This window comes from Xenopus laevis, chromosome 7L, assembly GCF_017654675.1.
Source record: "Xenopus laevis strain J_2021 chromosome 7L, Xenopus_laevis_v10.1, whole genome shotgun sequence".
NCBI lineage: Eukaryota > Metazoa > Chordata > Amphibia > Anura > Pipidae > Xenopus > Xenopus laevis.
This window is the reverse complement of record NC_054383.1, coordinates 44,894,224-44,915,327: the sequence shown is the minus strand read 5'-3', so window position 1 is coordinate 44,915,327 and position 21,104 is coordinate 44,894,224. Positions and strand designations below refer to the sequence as shown.

The 21,104-nt window shown below is 38.3% G+C and overlaps 1 protein-coding gene across 3 annotated transcripts; it reads left to right on the top strand.

The window, feature by feature from the left end:
• Positions 1–297: 297 nt before the first annotated feature.
• Positions 298–20,730, top strand: slc29a3.L (solute carrier family 29 (equilibrative nucleoside transporter), member 3 L homeolog). 3 transcript variants are annotated; one of them, XM_018225498.2, is made up of 6 exons: positions 298–452; positions 5,610–5,896; positions 8,733–8,815; positions 11,335–11,561; positions 15,684–15,846; positions 19,389–20,730. In XM_018225498.2, coding segments are annotated over exons 1-6 (1,395 nt in total). In that variant the 5' UTR covers positions 298–451; the 3' UTR covers positions 20,023–20,730. The 3 variants fall into 3 exon arrangements, with proteins under 3 accessions (XP_018080987.1, XP_018080988.1, XP_018080986.1); XM_018225497.2 differs by lacking the exon at positions 298–452 and adding an exon at positions 4,606–4,757; XM_018225499.2 differs by lacking the exon at positions 5,610–5,896 and having other exon boundaries at positions 325–452.
• Positions 20,731–21,104: the final 374 nt, after the last annotated feature.

The following is a 21,104-nucleotide window of genomic DNA, read 5'->3' as shown; positions in this document are numbered from 1 at the left end:
CTCCCTTCCTTCACACAGTAATGTGGGGCTCCAGCTGAGAGATGTAATAGTGCAACCAAGCTCTACTTCCTGAGTAGCTTACTGTTTAGGTCCAAAAAGGGTAAAAAGTCGCTATAAATATACAATAAATAAATATATATATGGGTTGTTTATGTCAGAGCTTCGCTGTACTTTGAAATAAATCTTGAATAATATAATTGTCATTCAGTGTTTTGCATTTCACAACAAGCAGCACGTGATCCTTCCCACTGTGCTGACAATAGTGATTTTTTTTGTCACAGTGTGTGTGTAAGGGCAGGCTCAGCCTCCTGGGAGGGGTTACGCTTAGCCACGCCCCATGCTCAGTCGGGAAGAGAAGCAGGAAGCAATAAGGAGTATTAGACCCGGGCTGGAACCCTGTGTGCCGCATTTCTAACAAAACCGGTCTCTGAATGTATGTGACGTGTTCAAAAGTGAGTAGAACCTGGTTACTGTTGATTGGAGGTGGGAGTCTGGGGTTCTCTATTTGCAGTGTATCAAATTATGTCTAGGCACAGACATACGGTAGTCGGTAGAAGGGGTCGTTCTTGAAAAGGGGCAGAGTCTTAAGAGTTTTAACTCTTTTCCATCCAGAGCGCTTGGGATGTTCCTCCTAGCAAAGCAGCTGTGGGAAAGTAAACATTAAAGCTGGTGCCTGGGCAGTGGGGCAGCCTAAAGCACAGTGTGGCTGGGGGCCAGAAGGACTGTGTTCCATGCACTGATTTACTGATCGGAGGAGGAGATCTTACTTTTGTTTTGCTAATGCAGTGACTGTGGGGAGTGGAGGGAGCAGAGGTGTGGGATTTGAGCATTCACTGGCTCCCTACAACTGAGCCACCTATATATCAGAAACGTATAACAAAAACACAGTGCAGCTGTAGGATTAAAAGGGACCTTGCGTTCTGCAAATCACTGTCACAGCAGTTATATATTTGCAAACAAGGCCAATTGCATTTGTGTGTATAAGACATTTAGGCATTATTGGTTTAACGTGCATGTGGCAGCATAGGGCTATCAAATCCTTTGCGTTTCTTAGGAGTTACCCCAGAGTTCCATCACCTTACTCAGTTCCCTTGGTTTTTCAGTTTTTCTCCGAAAGAAGCAGCTACAGGCATTACTTAGAAAGTCTAACACTTCTTCATGGTCATAGCACATTAGAACTGTGTCAGATAAAAGATTGTAGAGTGAATCAGGTTCAGCACCTCAGCGTATAACAACCTACAAAGACTAATCTGTTTTATTTTCACATATACCCATAGTGAAGTGCATAGATACATTGATGACATACTGGTCAGTATTGCTGTTTTATTCCAGGCAGGGAACGGCTGCTGTCAGGGTAGAGTTAAATGACTTGCAGGTGGTGGGGGACAAGGGCCTGGACTAGGGGTTAGTTACATATGAGGTTCATGCCTAGAGGCCCTTCATGTTACACCCTAGGCATGTGCTTCTTCTTCTGGAAGTATGTATATGACCTTAGACTGTAAGCTGAACTGGTATGGGGACTGATGTGAATAATGTGTAAGGTCTCTGAAGTACCATGACATTTTTCAAGACTATATAAATAAATGAGAAAAAATTTAAAAATTACATAGGCCACAGTTACCGATGTATGATGTATAACAACAAAGGCATCTGTATGCAAAAATGAATAAATTAATTGGTGTTGCCTGCTCTCTTTAACACTCCCAGGGAGGAGGCATCAACTCTCCGTAATATATTGGGGTGATAATGATCCTTTTTTTTTTTTAAAAAAAAACCAAACTAATTTTTCTTAACACTAAATGGTAGCATGAACGCTTACCCAGAGTGGGTTATTATCACCTTAATGACATGGGCATATAGTTGATCAGGAGAGCTGCTGTCAGTCATGTAGGCTGGAAAATTATTTGTATTGCTTACATTTGATGACGAGGGGCAGTTTAGACATTTTTTGTAGTGATACAAGATTGGGGATCATTGTTGGGAACTTGCCAAATTCATACAACAACAAAAAAAAACATGCATTACACAGTTATAGATTAATAAAAAAGGGACTGCATTGGTCCATGGTTAACTGTGCTGCATGCCACAGCAGGCATAATTCAATCACTTCTTTGGGTAGAGACACATGGAGTAACTGTGGGCACTTTGGCAGCCATGCTTTTTAGGTGTTCAGGAAGCAGTGCCACTCAGGACTCTGGCCCTCTTTATAACCACTAGCACATCCCTGTGAAAGAAAAGCACAGATTCGTATCACTTAGAAATGTGATAGTCCTTAGGTCCAAGCAACAATCACCTGACAAACGATTCATAAGTACATTTAGACACTTGCCATAACAGGCCAGTTTGGTACTGCCTCAAAACTAATAGTTTGCAGGATATCTCAAATGACCAGTAACACCAAAACATGAGTTTTGAATTCATTTACATACTGTATAGCATAACATACTGTGGCCCTACCATGGTAACAATTGTGTGTTTGCTTCAGAAATACTACAGTTGGTATAAATAAACTGCTCTATCCATGGGGGAAGGTAATTTTAGCTGAAATTGGGCTATAGGGCACACAGTTACATTGTAGGTGACAGTTTTGCTGTGTAGAATCCGGTGGGGTTTGTTCTTACATAGGAAGGTGACAATTTTGCTGTGTAGAATGCAGTGGAGCTAGTTCTTACATAGAAAGATACACAGGAGTCCAATGACCTTCATGGCTCTCTACATTACTAAAAACGAGAAACATTTTCATATAAAATAGGATATTTGTTGCCTAGAAATAGTTTATATGTAGGTGCTGGGGAACAGACGCCCAATTTAAATACTTTATAATAAACAATCATTTCATATTGTGATGTTACTGGACTTTAAATAAGGTTTAAGGTGGGTAGATAGCGATAAATGAGATCTGATCCCTAAATATATTGTTTCCCATAATTATATTCCAAATACCTTACCCAATACCTGCTATTTTTAGTGTACCCTACAACCTTGTGTTACTGCAGTGGAACTTCGGTCCATGACATGGGTGCTTTTATGAATGGTAGTATCAGTCTTAAGGGTCTGGTGCACTTCCCATTCAGTTGAAGGCAGAAGACACAAGTAAAATTACACAATTTCAATAAGGGCAGGTTGGTTATGACACATGGGGCTCTAAAGGTGAACCACCCCTTTAAAGGATCAGTAACATAAATTTTCTCAAATTTGTTAGTATAGAACGAAAAAAAAATCACAAAGATATATTAAACGTTTAAATCGCTAAGTCTTTATTAAGAAATAACTTACTGAAACTCCGCTTGCGCTACTCTTCAGAAAAGGCAACATGGCAACGATCCATCATGCGGCGCTCGATTTCTCCTCCCTAGCTATCTCCTATAAGGTAAGCAGGGAGGAGAAATCGAGCACCGCACGATGGATTGCCTTTTCTGAAGAGGAGTGCAAACGGAGTTTCGGTAAGTTATTTCTTAATAAAGACTTAGCGGTTTAAAAGTTTAATTTGTCCTTGTGGTTTTTTTTTCATCTATACTAACAATTTTTTTTTTTAAAAAAAAATTGATGTTGCTGGTCCTTTAAAGTTGTTTGTAAATGTAATTCAAAGAACTGTCTGCTTGTTTACATACTCTGATACCTGAAAACAATGTTGCAAGCTTTCTGATTAACAGACCTTGATGAAAACTGACTCCTGTTACTTAGTTTTAAGAGTCAGACCCCCTCCCCCCACAACAGAAAGACATAAACAAAACTTTCAGTAGCAATTGCATTTACAAATACATTTAAAGGGAAAATCAATCCCAAAATCAAAATGTGCCTAATAAAAGAAAACATAATTCTAAGCAACTTTTCAATACACATTTATTAAAAATGTTCAGTGCTTTTAAAGTCACTTGTAAAAACAATTGCTATTGAAAGCATCATTTACTTAAAGGGATGGTTCACCTTCCAAACACTTTTTTCAATTCAGTTGTTTTTAGATTCTTCCCCAGAAATGAAGAAGTTTTTTCAATTACTTAACAATAATTATTTTTTAATGTTTTTCCAAAATCTAAGTGTAAAGCTGAATGTCCCTGTCTCTGGTAATCAAGTTTGGCAGCTCAGTAATTCAGGAGCAGAATCTAAACTGTTACAATTTTGCAACATTTAGTTGATACATTTCTCAGAGTATTAGCAACTATTGTATCAATTCTAACATATGCCTTTAATGAAGCTCAGCAGGGACAAAGATAACAAATGTAACAAATACATGTATCAATTTAGAACAGTTTACAGGGTCGGTGATCCCCCCTTCCCAGAGCTGCTTTATAAGGTGAGAAATTACACTTTACACTTCAATATTAGAAAAATGGTCACACAAAGAAAATAGAAAGTAATTGAAAAAAGTCTTTATTTCTGGCGAACTATCTGAAACTAACTGAACTGAAAAAAGTGTTGGAAGGTGAACAACCCCTTTAATAAAGGAATGTTGGAAAACTGCTTAGCATTGCATTTTGTAGTCCCTCTGCTTTGCAGTGAATTTGAAAAACATGCACTACATTTCACGAAGCTTATAGCAAATGAGGTGTAAGGAGCCATTAATGGGTGGGGAAATTTCCTGCATTACATTCTTTGGGGATGGGGCAAGTGGAGGCTGGGTTAGGGCGGGCAAGAATTGTGGTCTCAACCAGCACAGAGGAATATAAATTGAAGGAGATGTTGTGCACAGGGAACAGTTTCTCTGGAAAGCAAAGTGTCTTTATGTCCCAGGATTCATTACTTCAACATGGAACAAGGTGAGGAAAGGGTTTAACGAAAAAATAAATATTTATTTATTTATTGCTGTTCAGATAGTATCTATGCATCTTTTTCGAAAGCTCAACAGAATGAGTTTGTCAAAAAAAGGAGTGCTTGTTTCCATTTAAAGCCACCATTGCCAGAATAACCTTGTGTATTTCACTATTGCTCTGTAGAAGAATATTTGACTCTAATACTTTTTCAAAAAACAATTACAATTTGCAAATGTTTTAAAGGGGGTTCATGTGTCATATTTATTTTCTAGATCTGTTCTGTATCATGCTGAAACCTCTTTAGTCTTTTTTTTTGGTGTCCAAAAATAATTGTTAAAAGTTATGATGGTACCCTGTATTTTCAGTTGGTCATATACCAGGGCGGCCACCGCATTATATAAAGGGGTGAAATCTAAATATAAACTATATTCACCCCTACTGGTGGTTACATCCCCATTCAGTAAACCAGGAAAATTAACTTCATTGTTCACTGTCAAGGAAGCAACGAACCCCAGTCTTAAATCTGTGTTACCTTTTACAGCACATAACCGGATAACCTTTGGATCTCAACTCCTCTGGTATATGTATTTCCAAATTAGGCACTGCTTGGAACCATGTGTTAGACATTTTAAAGGCAGCCAACCCACTCAATTTAAGCGTTTACCAGTCTCCCACAAAGAGGGTTGATTTCTAATACATATGGTCTGATACAAGACTTTGTATTGCTTATGCTCTGATTAGTATAAATGGCAACACAATCACTAGTTTTGGTACAAATTTGTTTTGCTAGGATCTTCTTAAAACTTACTTTTGTTTTTTTCTTGCACTTAAACAAATCTGTATTTTTTTCTGTTACAGTGTCTGAGGACTCTTTGCAAAGTGCAAATGCAGTTTATAAGTCCTCAGACCATATTCATTCCGATTCTGAACAGGAATCCTTATTGGGAGAACATCGAGTAAAACCATATTACACCCATAAGCCAGTGGACCATTACAACTGCACATACATTATATTTTTCATTCTTGGCGTTGGGGCTTCATTGCCCTGGAACTTTTTTTGCACTGCAAAACACTACTGGATATACAAGTTCAGAAACTGCACAGATGCACCGCTAATACAGCAGCATGATGTCTCTGACATAAGCGTGAGTATGCTGTTTTGAAACATTCGCATAAATTGGAATTACAACAGGTAATCTCTAAAAAATGCCTACTTCTGCATGCACCAATTGCAACTAATGTGAAAGGGCAGGTTATGTTGGGTGCTTCATCACCCGTAGGAAAGGTGATTTCCTGCTGGGCAATGAAGCACCCCATGTGACAGGGCCCTTACAGTTTAAAACTGTTATGATTAACCTGTAGTAATCCAACTTTGCCTTGTTCTGTGCTAGCATTACAAGATTGTAGTTATGTTAAATCAATACTGTCACATTTCCTTGAAATGTAAAAAAAATGCCCTTGCCCATTCCTGAGGTATATACATTGACACATTTATTTCTCCCATTTCCCTACAAGGGTTCCAGCATTTTGGTGTCTGAGCCCTTTGTAGCTTGACAGGAGCCTAACAAAACAGAATTGCTTGAAAATAAAGCAGTGAGTTTTCTACCAAGAGTGCACCCATGGATCCAGGCAGTTATGATTAATAAAATGAAAATATAATTGGGAAGGAGTAACAGAAGTTATTACCCAACAGTGGAACTACTTCACAGGGGGGAGATCACAATAAACAGTATCCAGCATTGCAATTCTGTGCTCCCTGGAATCTAAACCATGTTGTAGTGTCAGTGTAATTACCCCAGGGCTAGACTGGTGACTATTCTATCCTAGTAATACAAACGCATACAAATCTATTTTAGGAACATAACCATATCACCAAGTCTTTAGAAAAACGTAAATGTACATGACTGCAAGCACAACAGATCTAATTCTAAATCAGTTAGGGATTTCAGGATTTAGTTTAGGATTCATCTAATTCCTATTTGTTTATTTATTTTTATTTAACCAAATCCAGTTGTTCAGTGGAACTAATGCTGAATCTGTGGACAATTGAAAGCAATACATTTTTGTGTATGCTCTTTAACATTTCCTATTATTAGGGTTATCAGATTGACATAGTATACAGTATATTTATACACATATTATACATGTAGGAAACTCAAACAAAGAACTATAATTATAATTATGAATATTCCAAAATACACAACATATTTCGAGTCAGCAAGGACCCTTTCTCAAGTGCACTCACACTTGAGAAAGGGTCCTTGCTGACTCGAAACGTTGTGTATTTTGGAATAAAAGTATTGCAGCACAGTACTGCGGATGCTTTGTGACCTCCTTCATACAATGTGTATAGGCAGAAAGTATGTCAATCCTTATTTATTTAACTCTTGGGTGTGTATAGCACTTATTTTGTTTATATGGGGCTGGTAGGATGCTTCCAATAGACTGGAGTACTAATGAAAATTATTTAAACTTCAGGAACATTACTGTTCCTTTAAGCAGGGACCCTCTCCTTAAGTAATGTAATAGTGCTGACCCCTCCATATATCAGTCATCCGACCGTATATCAGTCATCCGAATGTAGCTGGGTTGGGTATGGGTCATAAAGTTGAATAGGAATTTTGGCTGGGTGAAGGTTGGGAAGTAGCAGGTTAGGGTAGGGTTCAGATTGGAACATTTCTGGCCAGCTCATCACTCATGTTATCAATAGGCATGGGGCAGTGTGTAATGGAAGGAAGTTAAAAAAAGTGAATTCAAATCTAGGTAACTGTATTCAATACATATTAATACTGATGATCCACATTATGTTTTGAGCTTCTGTACCAGCCTTTAACAGCAAAAATTTCCCCAGTGACTCCAGTCTATTCTTCTGATTTACAGCACATGATCTTGGCTGCTGTCACTTAACTCAGCTTAGAACCAACTCACAATATGCATTTAGGCACAACACCAGGCTAATTAGTAATTAATTGAGATGCTCATTACAGCTAGGAAGCTGGTCAACCTAACTTCTGAAAAGCAGCCTTGAGCACAATGAGCATATGCAGTGTCACTGACAAAGTAGGTATACAGTACGTCCTAGGATACTAGGTAAAAAACATTTTTCTATTGTGCCATGTTGCCAGACCCAAAGGGAAGAAAGTCTGGTGGATTCTGCCACATACCACATCCATGAGTAGGGAAGCTATCATGCACTGCACCACATTGTTTCTGTTTAGAATACAGCCTCACCAAAAGGATATCTCATGCAGTAAGTACCTCCAGTTTGGCTCACTGTGTGATTTCACTGCTATTGTTTGAGTAAGTTACAGGTCAAGAAGCTGGAAGCAAATCTATGTACGTACATGTCTCTGGATCTGATTTTACAGTAGATAGGGCATAGCCAAATAAAAATTGTGTGACGTGGAAGAAAAACAAACTACGCAAATTAAATAAATTACACCCACACTTCCACTTAAAGTTGCACATGATTGCACATTGGCTGAATGCAGATACACATAGGGCTTCACTGTGCCAGGTTATCCGTATGAGAGAAACCGTAGCAGGAATTATTAACCCAAGCATATCTGAATTCTGTGCTCCTTATTAAAGTTAACCCCCCCCCAAAAAAAAAAAACAAGTTGTGGTGAAGGAAACTGTAATTCTTAGCAACTTTCCAAGCTTCATTGGAAAGTTTCAGTGATTTTAAAGTTATCTATAGCTACAGCTACTATTGAGAGAAATCTCTGACTGTCCTTATTTGGATAAAAAGGGGTCTATGGGAGACATACATTTTTTAGAATTTGGAGCTCTCTGGATAACGTGTTTCCGGATAACGGATCCCATACCTGTATATGTTTTGGGACAACATTGCTCCTTTTCCCACAGCCCTCTGTAAATGAGCAGTGTGCTCCTGAAACATATTCTGGGTGCCAGTGGCACATGCATGCACTATACTTTTGTATAATATTTTTGTATTTCTTTTTTTGACATTATTGACAGGACTACTTTGAAAGCTATTTCTCCATTGCTTCAGCTGTTCCATCGGTGCCATGTCTCATACTGAATTTCTTTCTCGTCAACAGGTAAGGTTTGTCAATGCTAATACCTAATTTCTTGATGTATTCAGGATTTACAGCAAATTGTAATGTATTGGATGTATTGCTACACCTTTGGATTTGGTTATACATTACAAATGCTTTACTTTTTCCATTTTAATGTATTATGTCCTTTTTGTCATTTTTATGCATATATATATATTAGAATGCTAGTTTTACATGGGGCCTTTAGACAGTGGCTTCCATCAGGGGGAAGACAGCAGCAGTCAAAACTTTGGCATCAGGTGCCCCATTCTGGCAAGGGGCAAGGTAAGGTTTGGGCATGAGACAAAGCTTGCCTTAATAACAGTGTCTACAAAATGGCACCTGCCTGCTTGTTGTGATTGTGAAGTCCAAGAAAAAAAAACGTCATAATTTTTATAGTGTAAGCAAAGTTTATTTTGCTTAACTAACCTATAAAATAGGCTTTGGATTTATTTCTTAAGGTGACGGATCCCCTTTAAAGCAATAATGACACGCTATGAAAATGTTTAGGAAGGTGTTAGTAAGGCCCAATCATATATCTGTGGCTAGTAGCCCCTAGCCCCCAGCATTACCTACCGAAGCTGGCAAACTGGCATTGCTTTAGGGTTCTGTCTGATTGTGTCAGACATGCTGGGCAGGGGGCAATGCAATTCTTCAGTAGGCTAGAGTAGTGTTTTGTTGTAGTCAGCTTATGCAAGGATGGCACCATCTCCTGCCCAATCTGACGGAAGCTTTCATTGACCTTCACTAACAGCTGGTTCCGTTGAGCTGTGGGTGGCGTTTTTGCACTGAAAAAGTCGAAACTTCCCCACATAGTGACGCGTCACTATTACTATAAAGGTTCATTGCACAATGTACAATTTACTACAAATACCATGAATTGTTTAAAAGAAACATATAAAATTCACAAAAAGTTATAGGTATTAGTTATAGGGATGTGACAATGCAAAAGGAGTCCAAGGTGTATATTGCCAGCACCGTGGCTGCAAAGCAGTACATTTATTGGGATTACATTTGGGAATTCTTAGTTTAGACCACTGCCTGTATCTTTACTGAAGACTATTGTAATAGTGTCTACTGGCTGACTTGCTGTAACAGAGTTTATCATTTTATTTGAGATTTATGTATTGCTATTACATTTTATGCACTGAAAAACAGGGACTAATTATAGTGTTACTTGTAATTTATGACTAAAGCGATGGTACTCTCTTTTGCCATCACTAGTAAAACTTCATAGGAGCCTGTTATACATGGAGAATCCCTGTACTCTCCTCGTTTCATGGGAAAATACCACCTGTAATAATAAAGACAAAATAAGATGTTTATCACAAAATTAGATACTTCAACAAGCTTTTCATTCTTAGTTACTTATAAAATTCATTTTACAGTGTTAGTTTTTATGCTAGCTCTGCTCATCTACCGTGGCACTATCTAGTGTGTATCGTGGATCTGTAAGTTTTCTCCCCATGCAGACAGATAATTATCTCCCACTGATGGGACTGCTCCCAACCAATATGTGCCTTCCTCATGTACTGGTTATTAGTGTCTTTCTCCTGTGCATACATTGTTTAGACTGAAAATAGATACCGGTATTCGCCCCATAGGTGAGGAGGGGGCAAGAACAAATGGTAATAATGTAATCATGGTGAAGCATTTCATGCTATTGGCTAAATGTATTCTGAACTCTGAAAATAATACATAGGTCAACACAAATGTTTATTGCTCATATAATTGCCTGTCATTAGGAGGATCCGTATTTCTACACACACCCTAATTACAAACAAAACCTTAACCTCTTCCCCAGTATATTGAACAGGATACAGCTCATATTTATATACCAGACAACTAAAGGGGTACACTTTTATTTGTTGTACATATTGTGTAAATGGGAACTCAGGGTACTGTCCACAGTGGCCAATAAAAACTGCTGACTTGCCCTTCTATACTGAGTTGCAAATTTATTGGGGCTTCCCGGCTGCCTGTCTAATATTTATCTGTCTGAAAGTTGGCGATATAAGTATCGGTTAGGTTTAAAAATTTCTTGTGAAGTCAGGCAGAGATTTGTTCATTAGTTAACCTGGCCTATCCTTATTTTTGCATTTATTGGTCTTTGTGCTTCCTCTGTCTATAGACCAGTGTTACAGTGTTCAATGGCCAGAGAAGCATCTCTTTATTAGGTGGGGGGGTGACTTTTTTTTAAACAAGTAATAAAAGCCCTGTACAGTTTTGTTTAAAAAAAACAGCTACACATCATCATATACATTGTTTTTGTCTGTGAGATTTTGGAAAGAAGGCGACTGCAATTCAAAAAATTATTTGGTCTTATGTAGATCTGCAAGGTATAAGACACCCTGACATCTTATTAACATACAGGGGTTATTTACTATAATCCTAGTTGATCTCATAATTAAAATATAAAAGCTTGACCATGGCTGATTTTGTTTTATTAGTAAAATAACTCAAGTAAATCGTATCAGGACTTGGGGTTACTGCATGTTTTTGATTTCTTTCATCTATTTCAGGGTTTCTTCCAAAGTGCGAATCCTCTCTTCGTTAGTGGTCATGCTGCTAATTTTTATATTGACCACAGTGCTGGTAAAAATTGATACATCTGCTTGGACTAAGGAATTCTTTGTATTAACGCTATCATGTGTGGTCATTCTCAGTGGAGCATCAAACATTCTTTCTGCCAGCGTCTTTGGCGTGACAGGACAGTTCCCAATGAAACATTCCCAGGCTTTAATATCTGGTAAGAAAGAACTTTTGTCTACCACATGGTTGGAATTTGATACTATTTGTTATAGATTTTGGCACATTTTATTTTTCTATAGCAGAAAATTGTGCAAAAGACCCTGTGTTCTCACACTTTCCTACTATAATCCAGTCTCAAGGGATCTAAATTAGATCAATCAATCGAAAGCCAAACACTGGATTTGAACCATTGTACACTTTCGAATTTCGAATTCATGTGAGTTTTTTTAAACTCTATTCAATTCAAACATACTTGAAATTCGATTCGGGGTGTTTGATAAAAAAATTAAAAATCTTAAACTCGCACAAATTTTACTAACTTGAAAACTCGAATCCATTTAAATCAAATCAAAAACATCTGTTTGCTCTTTTGAGAAATGGATTTCAGTGCAGAATTCTGCTGGAGCAGCACTATTAACTGATTCATTTTGAAAAAATTTTTTTTCCCCATGACAGTATCCCTTTAAGTTTTAGTTCTCCTTTAAAGGAGGAGGAAAGGAATAATTACTGGAGGGATAAAATGTTAGGCACTCCCCAGTGATGATAATCACATACCTAGTACTTTGTACTGGTACTCCTGTTTGCTTGGTAGTGTACCAGCTTGGGTAGTAATACTATAGGGGCACCATGTCACTGTTATCTTCTTTTGGATCTGGAATCTGCAATGTCTGGCTTGGGGAAGAAGGGAAAGTCTAAGAAATGTAAGAAGATTGCAGCATGGCACCTCCCAGTGATTATAACTTTCCTTCTCCTTTGAACATATATTTCCAGTTCTTCAATTAGGTCTCCTATGAGAGTAGTGACAGCCTTTCCCAATGTCAGATTAGGAAGTGGAAAAATAGATTTTTCCAGTTTCTGTTATTTTTAGGCATAATGTGTGTCTCCATGTTTCTAAACCATCACAAATGCAATATAAAAATAATGAGTGGTCAGGCAAGTGCAGAATTTAATTGGCTGCATCAATCATTTATAAAGCACCAGCACAGTCATGGCATTAGGCAGGATGGTAGTAATTGTAGCCTTGAATTACATTTTATTTTGAATAACAGCTTATTTTTGCTTACATAGTTTCTGGGGGAAAAACAGGTATTTTTGAGCAACATACATTTTTTTCAAGCCTGTTGTACTATAGCCATACTGATGTATTTTATGGAAACCGGTTGAGGTTTTGTGACAATACAGAGGAATATTTAGGTAACTAAGAAATATGAAGACTGGCACAAAATTTGTGAACCCAAGCACAGCCTGCAAAGTGCAAAACAAAGGCTGCAGTCGGCCATTTTGGAGCAGAGAGACTTGTGACTCCCTCCCTCCCTCCCTGACTGTGTTAGTCAGCATTGTATTAGTCAAGAGTGGGGGGATGCTCATAGACATTTCCACCCTCCTCCAGGAGCCTGAGTTAGGGCCCTTTTTGAAAGCAGGTAGTAAGGACAGGGTTGAGCTGCATCTTCTGACGCTGCTATCTGCACTGAGTACCAGATATCCAGCCCTTGGTGAGAGAGCAGCAGGACCCTGGCTCCAAGTGTATCCTGCATTGGCATTAAGGGACGTGCTTGTGATATATATATTCGAGTTTTAAAACTTAAGTTTTTTTAAGAAAAAATTGTGGAAATTTGAATGAAAGACCTTGGCCACTAAACGCTGTCAAGTTTCTTAGGAAGTCAATGGAAAGTGTATGTTCCAGAAGCATTGCTTTTTTCAACTTTATTTAAACAACAACAAGATATTTACAGCCTCACTGAAAATGTTTTTTTTTTCACAGCTAAATGCATTTGTAGTGATTCCATTTTTTTGAAACATGTTGGCTACGATAGCAGAAAAAAAGTTGCTCCGGATTTGTTACTGTGCTATTTCCCACAATCACAATTTTTTTCCAATCTGGAAAACTGATAAAATGCGGTTTCCTTGTTGCTTTTATTTATGAGAGCATTTTGCCCAAGATGGCACACAAAAATATATTAACAGCCATATTGAAATGACTGCAATTTGTTTCATTTTTCTGGGTAACTGGTACCCTCACAATAAAAACAAATCTGTAAGCAAAATATCACAGTTCTTCTCTTGCTGTTTTTTCAATCCAATAATTGCAATACTTAAGAATTTCTTAGCATTTTAATTCCCAGATCTGCTCTTTCTGTAAAAGGAAAGAGAACAAATTATTTCTGAAGAGGCAGGATTGCTGCTTTTAGCCTTTTGAATGTTTCTGCCATTACCAGCAGTGCAAATAGGCACGCTGCAGGCGCTCATCTCTTCCAGTCATTTCTGAGTTTCCTTAAATGACATACTCTTCCCTAGGATCTCTCTCATTTGCATATTTGATAAGATAATTAGCATGGTTTTATGAGTGATGTTTTCCCTGCAGGACTGTATATGGTGCGTCTCTCAGAGCCATTTTATAAGTTAAAACACACTTCTGTTACTTATTATTTGTGTCTCCCTTAGGACATTTTTATGCATTTGACAGGCTTCAGTTTCATTCAGTGTCATCATTTTAACTTCTCTATCAATGCAGAATTGGAAAATATAGAATCACTTCCCTATTAATGAAGAGAATGAGACACAGAGCTTTTATAACGGTACATTACCGATTACATGTATTTTGTTCTCTTTTTGCAGCAGTTTGGTTTTGTTTTGAATATGTCACTTCAATCTTTGCTCTGCCCACTTCAATGTTGTTTACACACAGAGCTGAAATATATTTGAAACACACAAACACACTAAATACAGTTGTGTGATCTCTACTCCATACTCATATAATTTGCAATCTGCTCTTTATAACATGTTAATATATTACAATGTTAATCATGCCACTAGTTAATTCAGTTTGTCCCTCCTTCCCACTTCCTAGTAAATGTTCCATCTCACTTTCATTCCTACTCCTTTCCATAAAAACTATTTATCCAGTTCGCAGTTTTTTGCATATTTTTGAGCTTGTATATTCACAAATTTGAGGTATTCAAGTTTTTTCAATAATTTTAAATCATTCAAGTTTTTTTATATCTGGATTTTGTAATAAATTATTTAACATTCTTGTTATCTTTAATTGTGAGGTTATTCAAAGTAGAAAAAAACCTAGAATTACAAAAATCAGAATTTTGATAAATATGGATATGGGATTTCCCAAAGGGACTATATTAGCTATAGAAGATTTATCTTCTGAACAAATGACTGTGTCTTCCACCTTTTTTTACTAATGTGGCCATAGACAGGCAGATTTAAGATGCCAATATCAGTCCTTTAGACTGATTAGGTAACTTATCTGCCCATGTACGGGGCATTCCGATGTGCCTCCCCATGGATATCTAGCCAAAAATCGGGCAGACATTGATTGGGCAGGTTTGATTTTCCCTTGTGATCAAGGACCATATTGGCTAGTTGATGTGATACTCATCCAGTCGGCACCAGTTGCCATTGTTGTAATCCGATTGTTCGGCCCTAGAGCCGAATGATCGGATTAGCCAGAAAACTCGCTACTTTGGTGGGCATATCGGGAAAGATCCTCTCGTTTGGCAACATCGTCAAACGAGCGGATCTTATAGTATATGGCCACCTTTAGATAATCTAGGTAGAACATGGACACTGACACATGCAACTCAATCTGCTGATGGAGTCCTGTTAGATGTACCTTGCTTTGTGAGTTCACAGCAGCACTACTCTGTCATTTGGGTCAAATTTGAAAATCAGAAGGCATTATGGAAGTCATTGTTAACCCTCTGAGAATGGTATTATAGGGTGCACCATGATCTATAGCAGTGCCATCTTACAGACAATGTTACACCTGGGCCTCTAGCCTATGGCTGCCAGTAGTACTCATAAGTGTGTATGTCAATTTTGTAAAGTCATGTAGCGCCAGTCACTTGCTATAGCTGTTGAGCGCATTTCCATCTGTCCTGGACTAATTTAAGGCACATGAACTATCAACCTAAAAACACTGGAACAGTTACCCAAACTCTTTGGCTATAAGTGAAAATGATTCAAGTGGATAGTTATCCACAGACAGAATGGTAACACTTTATTGGAATGTACTGCTTGATTTGTAGACAAGAGCATTAGATTAATATTATATAATCCTATTGTTGCCTTCTATAAAGAAAACATTTCCTTTTCTCTCTCTTTGCAGGTCAGGCGATGGGCGGCACTATAAGTGCAGTGGCAGCCATATTAGACCTGGCAGTAGCATCCGACGTCACTGACAGCGCTCTTGCTTATTTTCTTACTGCAGTCGTTTTCACGTTAATATGCATCATTGTGTATCTGATTCTTCCCAGTATGGAATATTCCAGGTAATAGCTCTAAACTCTCATCTCCTCTATGTGCATTTATGTGTAATTATGTTCCTGCTCAGGTTCTTCCATGCACAAGATCTCCATTTTGCCTTAAAGAGATACTGACACCAGAAATTAAACCTTGTTTTTACCTCTACCATAAAATTGAGTTTGCATACTACTTATAATTTTGCCATTAAGTATTTGCCCAATGCTTTTTCATTACCTATCTGACTCCCTGTGTTCATCTATGAGGGGGCTGCCATATTTGTGCAGCAGGATTTTCGATTTTTCGGTGGCACAGTGTTCTTGACTGGCATGACCTTGAAGTATTCCCTTCTGTCCCCTCTTTTCATTCAGCCAGAGGGCATAGCTCACAGCAGCTGCCATGTGTCTGCTGACACTGTGCTCTGTATCTTGAGCCATATTATTTTATCTAGTGTTAGGGGCAGAGCGTAGCCAGACCCTGGATAGAAGTAAGCAAACAACCCCTCTAAGAGTGGGATCATGGAGCCCATCATAGGCACAGCAAACAATAGTAGTAATAGTAGTGGCTTGATAAAGGCTAACTAAATCCAGGGGTCCTCCACCATTGAGGCGAGTTGAGCCACTAAGGCGGCATCGCGCCCCCCCCCCGGTTGCCAGGGGCGGCAAAAATGCCACTCCTGGTAACTAAGAGCCGAATTTCTGGTTTTGAACACAAAAATTCGGCTCTTCTAGTGCAGAGAGTGCAATTGAGCTCTCTGCACTAGAAGAGCCGAATTTTCGTGCACCGCCCCAGACTCCCTCCATCAATGAAAAGGTGAGCGCCGTGAGGAGGGGTGGGGGCGGCAAAGGAAGGCCGGCTCAGGCGGCGAAAAGGCAAGGATCACCGCTGAATAAATCACCACGGATTTTGCATCAATTACAGTGTGCTACTGGATTTATTTTATTGGAAGGCACAGCAAACAAAACCACATTGTTGTTACGTAATTGGATTGTTAATATAACAGAAACCTGGATATTATTTTTAAAGGGGAACTATTGTGAAAATGAAAATCTAGTATAAGCTTCAGCATACTGAAATAGGAAACTTTCTAAATACAATCAATTAAAAAGTTTATATTCTCCATTCCTCTCTCAGCATCTGTTTGTCTTCATTCTTTCTTCATGCAGCAGTTGGGTGTCAGATGAATGATTCAATATATCTTATAGGGGGGCTCCTTTTGCTTAGAAGATGTAGAAGTTCACTCTATTAAAATCACCATCTGCTAGGAAAGGAAGCCCCCTATAAGATATATTGGATCTAGCTGTCAATGAATATCTGACAAAAAAAAAGCAATGAAGAGAAACAAATGCTGAGAGAAGAATAGTGAACATAAACTTGATTATTTAAGAAATGATGCAGAATATTTAATTGATTGTATTTAGAATGTTTTTTTATTTCCGTATGCTGGAGCTTATATTAATTAATTTTAATTTTTGCAATAGTTCCCCTTTAAAGCCATTGCACATTGATATTACTAGCCATGCTGTGATGTCATAGTCTCCAGTTTATGCAAATGCAGCGAGTGAGTCACAATAGGACTGTGCTATTTTGGAGCTGATATGTGGATTTTGCTTATGGATGAAGTTTCTTTACATTACAAAACTGTGTCTGGCAGCAGATTTCTAAGCTTTTGCTGCAGTAATGAACAACTCAACCTCAGGGAAAACAAAACCACAGAGTGAAACATGAGTTTCAGGTACCAGTTCTATTTCCTTCAGATAATGTGGCTGTGCTGCTGTACAGCAGCAAAGGAGAACTGATATTGGCAACATCTACTCACTCCCACTGAAATGCTCTCTACACGTATTCCTTCTGCAGTACTATAAGTGGCATGTTCAGGTTGAAAACACAGCCAAATGTATTCATTGGCTTAAATCAAATCCTGTTTAGTTTCTAATTTATCCACTTTTTTCATGTAATTTTGTTTCTTATGAATAATGTGGTTTGTGGTGCAACATGTCTGTGCTCTGACCAATTTAAAGCAGTTTGAAGAGTTTGCTTAGTAGTTTCAGTGATATTGCACATAGGTCATTTCATCTGCAGCAGTATCCATTGTTGTTATTATTGGAAAAGCCGATATCCTGTAACCTGCTTTTCTGCCTATAAAAATCTGTGTAATAACTATCCCTCCTTCTGTACTTTGCCATGCAATTAAAGAGCCAGTAAAACACACAGTTCAAGGGCTGTTCGGAGACAATCTTGCAATTGGCCTTCATTTTTAATTTTTTTTGCTGTTTTTAAGTTTGTTAGCCTTTTGTTCAGCAGCTCTCCCACTTGGAAATTCAGCAGCTACTGTATTTATTTATTTATTTTTACTTATATACTATTTATATAGCACATACCTATTTACCCAGTGCTTTACAAAAATTACAAGTCATTCACATCAGCCCTTGCCCTATTGGACTTTAGTCTCCCCTTCCTTCTTCCTACACTCATAGTGCATTATTCCAGACAGTGTCCCTGAACAGCATGCTCACTTATTTATGCAGAGTAGTGCAGCAGAGCTCATGGGCGCCATCTTCCTGGTCTTCGGTCTTCTTTAGTAAGGGGACGTCGTATGTGTAGTTGGAGCAGTCTGGTATTCATACCAACTGTTCATGCACCAAGTTCCGAAGGGAAGGAAGAGGGAAGGAAGAGGATCCAAAAGACCCAGAAGATGGCTCCACTGCACTACTCTGCATACTGATAGCATGCTGTCCAGTGGAATAATGCACTGTGTGGGTAGGAAGCAGGGGGTGGGGAATTTCTAGGGTAGTAGACGGGCCTTTTCTAATTGGGGAGTTAGTTCTCCCTTAATGAGAGAGTGGACGATAAATGGGAGAGGTTCTGAAGGAAGACAAATAATTAAAGGGATGGTTCACCTTTAAGTTAGATTTTAGTATGTTATTGAATGGCCACTTCTAAGCAAGTTTTCCAATTTTAATTATTTTCTTTTTTCTTCTGACTCTTTCCAGCTTTCAAATGGGCGTCACTGACACCATCTAAAAACAAATGCTCTGCAAGGCTACATGTATTGCTACTTTTTATTACTTATCTATATATTCGGTCCTCTCCTATTCATATTCCAGTCTCTTATTCCAATCAGTGCATGGTTGCTAGGGTACTTTTGACCCTGGCAACCAGATTGCTAAAGTTGCAAACTGGAGAGCTACTGAATAAAAAGCTAAATAACTCAAAAAACCATAAAGAATAAAAAATTAAACCCAATTGCAGATTGTCTGAGAATAGCACAATAGCACTCTCTACATGATACTAAAAGTGTATTTAAATGAAACAATAAAATTGTGGCCTCACAGAACAAGGGGAATTTCCCCCCCTCAATGAAATGCCACCCAGAATATGCCTCCTGAGTAAAGCTAAGTGTATTATTTGTGTATTATGGTTTCAGTCAATGCTCATTAGATCACGTTACATCTGAGTTATTTAATAGTTATCTTATGTGTACATCACAGTTACAGTATATCTCTCAAAGCAGTTATGGTACAGGCAACACAAATCGGATTAAAGCAAATATCCCTGTTATTTATTGTAGGTATTACTTGAGCATCTCTAATGAAAAATCCTCCAGTTCTTCAGTGGAAGGTGCTGCTACTGGAGACAGTCGCCCTACGTTGGAAGCAAACTCTCCACCAATAGTCCCCATTCTGAGAAAGGTTGGAGTGCTAGCCACCTGCTTGTTCTATAACTTCTTCATCAGCATCATCATCTTCCCAACCATCTCTGCAAGCATAGAGTCTGTTAATAGAGAAAGCGGCAACGTCTGGACAACAATATATTTCACTCCCATCACATGTTTCCTCATATATAACTTTTCTGACTTTTGTGGACGGCAGGTCACTGCATGGGTCCAGAGCCCTGGACCCAACAGCAAGATCCTGCCAACCCTGGTTTTTCTCCGTACTTTATTTATTCCCTTGTTTATGTTCTGCAATTACCAGCCCCGAAAGCACATCGCTACAGTGATTTTCCAGAGTGATGTCTACCCGGTATTTTTTCTCTCACTCTTTGGCTTAAGCAACGGATACCTCGGAACACTCTCAATGATCTATGGTCCAAAAGTTGTCCCAAAAGAGTTGGCTGAAGGCACAGCCATTATTATGTCTTTCTTTTTAGGTTTAGGCTTGGCTGTTGGTTCAGCCTTCTCTTCCCTTGCTCAGTTAATTTAGACTTTCAACAGTCAGCCATTCCTAGAGTATTAGCAGGCCAACATGGGAAAGACCATTTTGTGACGACTTTCCTTACGTTAAACTTAATCAGAATTTTATTTGAAAAAGACCTAAGTAGATAAAAATGAGTGCTTGTTTGTGCCTGAGAAAATGTTTTAATGCTTTTACATGTTTTTATTACTGAGTCTTGTCTATTACGAGCTGAAGTTTTTATGTGTACATTTTTTTTAAACCACCAGTACATAATTTGTGGAATAAGAAATATTTACAAAAAATATTTTGGTGCTTTACTGCAATATAGATCAGAGACGCCTATCATGAAGACTATAGTTGTTTAATGGCAGCTCATAGGAAATCATGGGAGTTGTTGATCAACAGCTGGCAATCCACTGGTTGGACTTCCATGGTACAGATGAATGGACGCAAGGAGCATAAATCACCTTTGAAGCTATTTTAACTGTTGTGCCATAATCATTTTCATCTATGCACTTTTTTTTAATTACAAAGGAAACTGGAGACATTTCTTTCTGCTCTTGATCTGCTTGACTTTGTTACAAAGAGGTAGTGAAACTTTTCACAAAGGTCACACCAACTAAGCGAGGACAGCTTTTCTCTGGCTAATCATTAGGCCATAGGAAACGCCACTGGCTATTTTAAAGGGACAGTATATTGTTTAACAGAAGCACAATAAATAGGATTTGTCTCGGATTCCATTCTGCCTCTTAAAGAATTACTTATTTGTTGTTTGTTCTCTTTATTACCTCGCCATCCCTACTGTGATCATTATCATTTATTTAAATAAATTTAATGAGCTCTGTTTAAACAAGCCTCTACTTTCCCCAAATGGCAGCCTGTGCACGCCACAGCAGTTGGGCTTACAGGGATAAGGTTAATTTGATTTGCTGCCTACTCCTCCTCCCAAAGTCACTGTGAAGTATTGGGAAGTAGCAGAATAAAAATAATTACTTCACTGTTTATGTTGTTTTAGGGCAAGACGTTAAAACCATAGAAATGTCTAAATTAAACAAAACAGCTATATATTCATTTATTAATATACACATGTTACATTCGTAGAAAAGAAG

Excerpts from the sequence above, each read along its gene's own strand:
- slc29a3.L (XM_018225497.2), top strand. Across the intron at positions 5,897-8,732 it reads ATGATGTCTCTGACATAAGC|GACTACTTTGAAAGCTATTT; the intron begins GTGAGTATGCTG and ends CATTATTGACAG. Across the intron at positions 8,816-11,334 it reads AATTTCTTTCTCGTCAACAG|GGTTTCTTCCAAAGTGCGAA; the intron begins GTAAGGTTTGTC and ends CATCTATTTCAG.